We start from the raw sequence: 4,248 nt of genomic DNA, 5'->3' as shown, positions 1-4,248 counted from the left end.
GGAGCTGGTTCTGCTAGAGGCCCTGCTTGGGGCCCTGCTAGATTCGCTGTAGCTTATCTGTCCCAGATCTATGGGTATATCTAGGGTCCTAGGGCCCCCTCGATATATCGGTGTTGGTGATGGTGGTGACGGTGGTGGTGGTATCCCGCTCGGGGGTGCCCATCTCGACGCGTTCGGTAGACCACCACCATGGGGGTTTGGGGCCTCCATAGCGGTTCCTGAGGCCTCAGGGGGCCTTTCTCGATCGATTGACGCGTTAAAATGACGTGTTTAGATTGGGTGTTGATTTTGATGTTCCCCCGAATTGATTTTGCTGGCTTAGGATTGTTGGTTATAGATAGATTAATTCTTATATTATATATATATTTTCTCCTGTTATATATATATATAAATTATATATTAATAATATATTGTTATATATAGTATACTACTATATTAATCTACTTATAACTTCTTTATAATAGTTAATAAAAATATATATATTTTTATCTAAGATACTACTGTATTAGAGATAAAATCTATTTTTACTAATAATCTTACTATTAAAATAGTATTCTAGATCTATATAAAAATCTAGAAAAAATCTAGAAAATCGATATTGTAATACCAAGAAAAACCCGCTCGGGTTCCCCGCACCCAGACCGGGTTGGGGCCCTAGAACCCGTAACCCGGAGCGGGTTCAGCCTTCTATCCCCGCCCCCGACCCGGAGCCGGGTTGGGGCGGGTTCGGGTCGGGTCCAGCGGGGAACCCGTGCCACTCTAGTACGGGGAGACCTATCAAAAACCCGACCCGGAGCCGGGTCGGGGGCGGGTCTCAGATTTTGAACCCGAACCCGACCCGCGTGCAACTCTACTCTTTTTTATAATTATATATTTCTTTAGTAATTTTTCTGTATATCTACTAATTTATAATAGATTAGCAAGACTTAAGCTTTATATATAAAGAAATCTTGCTGCTGATTTTAGGTGTATCTTCACAATCTAGCAACATTGTAACAGCTACAGAGAAATCAGGGCGAAGTATATCTAGCTTACCAGCCAACCAGATTGTAACTTTACTTACTGAACCATCTCGAACAACCCAAACCTACTCAGTAATACCTATTGAAAGCGAAGCTAACTTCTGCCAGAGATAACTAAGTAGCTTAAATAAAGATCCTCAATCTAATACACAGCCCCCCAAGTCCATAGTAACAGTATCAGCTAATCACCCTACATCTGCAGATAGTCTGTCCCACAGTGGGATAATAAATACTATATTGGGAGTAGAATTATTCTCTCTATCTGTATATACATATACAGTGAAGTTAGTGATAGTTTTACAGTATAGATTATCCGAATTATCTAACCACAATTCATAATAGAATCGGCGAATTATTTATCAGTAACTACTATTATGGTGCGGTCCGGTCTTTGGTCTTTGCGGTCCTTTCCTAGGCCTAGTCCCATTCAATCCACCACTGCATACCAAGGAGGCGCCCCCTTTCTGAAGAAGCCAGCGGCCAGAAAAGATGTCGCGACAGATCAGTCGAGGCGTCACAGCCTGTACATATATCTAAAATCTATCCCGTCTTAGGGATGCCGCCTCCGTACTCGATAATTACGGTACAGCCACAGTAGTCCTGCTTAGTAATATGAGTAGACAGAGCAACAACGTTGCCTATCGTACAATTATTAATCTATACACAGCTACTGGGACAGATAGAAGAAGTGGCAGTATCGGAAAATATAGGTTTCTACATCGAAGCGTGATTAGATATTTCTGTACACTGACTTGACCATATCCTGCACGGTAGCTGAGCTGAAGATGCTGGTGACCACTGGAGTGGATTGCGTGTCCTGATTCTCAGTAGCCCAATGCTTGTGGCCTGGAATAATTAGTGAATGCTAGTTCCATAACGCTATTTAAAGATCCTGTTTTTCGGTCTTTGATACCTATCCATACAAGACCATGGGCATGGTCTTGAGTGGGGGTTACTGCAGCACAAGATGTTTCGATTTGCACGGCACTGCCACTCGCACGAACATCCATGCTTGGTATCAAATGCTTCAAAATGAGTTCCCCATGATTGCGAGCGATGCCCAGGAGAGCCTCTTCCAACGAGCCGGGTCTCGTTACGTTTTAGCGAAACGACAGAAAAATGGATACTTCAAAGTACCAAGGATAGGACTATAGCAGCACGAACTAGATTGAAAGACCAAACACCTCGTGCCAAAGGTGGGAGACGCGCTGCAACTGCCGAGAATAGGATGTTGAACACCTGAAGAAGCGGCTTCAAGCCAACCTACTAACAAACTTACTAACCCACGAAAATCCGCCACGATACTGACAGATGAGATGACATATACTAAAAGTAAGTATGTACGGGCTCTAAGGAGACACGGCATATATTAGGACATGTACTAGTAGATTACTCATAGTTGCCCTTTTGGCTTAGCCGCCGGGCGTTGATAAATCGTGTGTGTATGTAGTAGTTGCATACCATTAATGGTGGTTGTACTAAGCATCATAATAGTAGCGAACAGCGAATATGTGAAATTTCGAACCTCAAGTGTTCATATGAGAATAAACCCTACTTGGTTCTGAACATTGCTCCTGAAGGCTGCTTGTTTCTGAGCCTTGATAAAAGGTCTGAAGTTCCACAGTCTGAGTAACTCTGATCCCATCGAACAACATATAAGGATCCTCATAAATTTCTGCGCTTTCCCGCTGCTGATGTTGTTTTTCCAATCCCGGATACTGCTCTGTGTAGATAGACAGTTCCGCGGTATTCTGGCGCCGTGACCTTGAGGTATGATCAGTCGGTTTATTTTGGAGAGTGGTTCTTGTTAGAGGATAGCCACTTTCGATCAGAAGTTTTGGCATGTAATAGCTAACTAAGGGACGGAGTGCTGGAGCTGAAGTGACAATCTAAAGCGTTCATACATAAGTCAGTGAATAGAGTATTGGATCAATATCTCATTTCTGCGAGAGGAGACTAGGAAGGCATGTTTTTCGAATCTTACCAACCCAAGACCTATCTCAATGCTTGAGCATATGAATGTAGGAAAACCCAACCAGGTTGAATCGCCTAGTGGGCTCTTGATCGACTGGCAGTAATAGTAAGTACGGAGGGAACCCGCGATGTTGATAAGTACGCCGAGGCCAAAAAGATATCCCACAGCAATCTTCTGTCGTGTCTTCATTTGCAGTTTCCAAATAAGTGTCATGGGGATCAGAGTGCACAAAAGGTCCGTCACTATATTAATAATGCTGACAGAAAAAATGAACGCCCTCCCGTCGATACAGGTGTAGGGATACGTCGGGTTCAGATCCCAGTATGCCTTCAAGGGTCTGGAATACATCTTAGTTTCAGTTCAGGAACATGTCAAAGACCAAAAGAAGCATGGACTGGGAGACTCTCACCGACACTCCAAAAGAAGTATTAGCACAAATACGATAATGCAGCCATACATGATAATTATGGTTCCAGTAATGAACAGATAATGCCAGTTGAAGACCAGCCTCCCAGCATTTCCAAAAAGACGTCTGCAGAAGTACAGCAGCGATAATTTGGTCAATCCTGATGCCACGGCAAATGTTATCTGGAAAGCCAGGTTTAGTTTATTTGTGGTGGGAAGGTCTTCCAACGGAACATCCCAGACATGTCGATCCCACCCATATCGTGCAGACCCAATCCACATAACAACCCACATTGCAACAGCAGCGAGCTATATACATCAGAAATTAATTATATTATGATCAACGGTAGGTGATTATAGTGGCTCTTACCACCGCAAAAAGAAAGCACACATCATCTATGCCAAAGGTAGATGTGATTTTCACTCGTGAATACAAACGGAGGGCCGTAGTAATCAATGCCAGAACCCCAAATATGACATTAGTGATTATGATACCTTGGCCCCGGGTAGGAGGGTTGACATAGTTTGGCTCAGGCCAATTGGCCATGGTTGCTGCAGACCTGCTGTCAGACGTAATTCTGCCTGGACTGCTATGTTAGGAATCTATGACTATATATTTCTTCTTATCCATGCCTACCCCGTACAGAGTTCAGAATGGCTCCTGGACGAAAGAAACTGTTGGAACTTTACGATTCTTGGTTTGAATGTACCGAGGCGAGCCAAGTTGTAGCTAAAGGGACTAGCAAAATTGCCTTGACAAAAAAACCTTATTTCTGGGCCCCGCTGTCAAGGTTGTGAAGTTTAAAAATAGGGCGTCTGTCAATGATACACAATACGAGCCAATAG

General features: G+C 43.4%; 1 protein-coding gene across 1 annotated transcript; it reads right to left on the bottom strand.

Moving 5' to 3' along the window:
- Nucleotides 1-2,548: 2,548 nt before the first annotated feature.
- On the bottom strand, nt 2,549-3,949 carry BDV27DRAFT_163926 (uncharacterized protein; the record flags this gene model as incomplete). Its single annotated transcript, XM_032073617.1, has 4 exons — nt 2,549-2,911; nt 3,007-3,334; nt 3,407-3,711; nt 3,773-3,949. 4 exons carry the CDS (start codon nt 3,947-3,949, stop codon nt 2,549-2,551), a joined length of 1,173 nt encoding a protein of 390 aa, XP_031921156.1.
- Nucleotides 3,950-4,248: the final 299 nt, after the last annotated feature.

Source organism: Aspergillus caelatus (assembly GCF_009193585.1).
Source record: "Aspergillus caelatus strain CBS 763.97 unplaced genomic scaffold BDV27scaffold_369, whole genome shotgun sequence".
Taxonomy (NCBI): domain Eukaryota; kingdom Fungi; phylum Ascomycota; class Eurotiomycetes; order Eurotiales; family Aspergillaceae; genus Aspergillus; species Aspergillus caelatus.
This window is presented reverse-complemented; position numbering and strand designations above follow the sequence as displayed.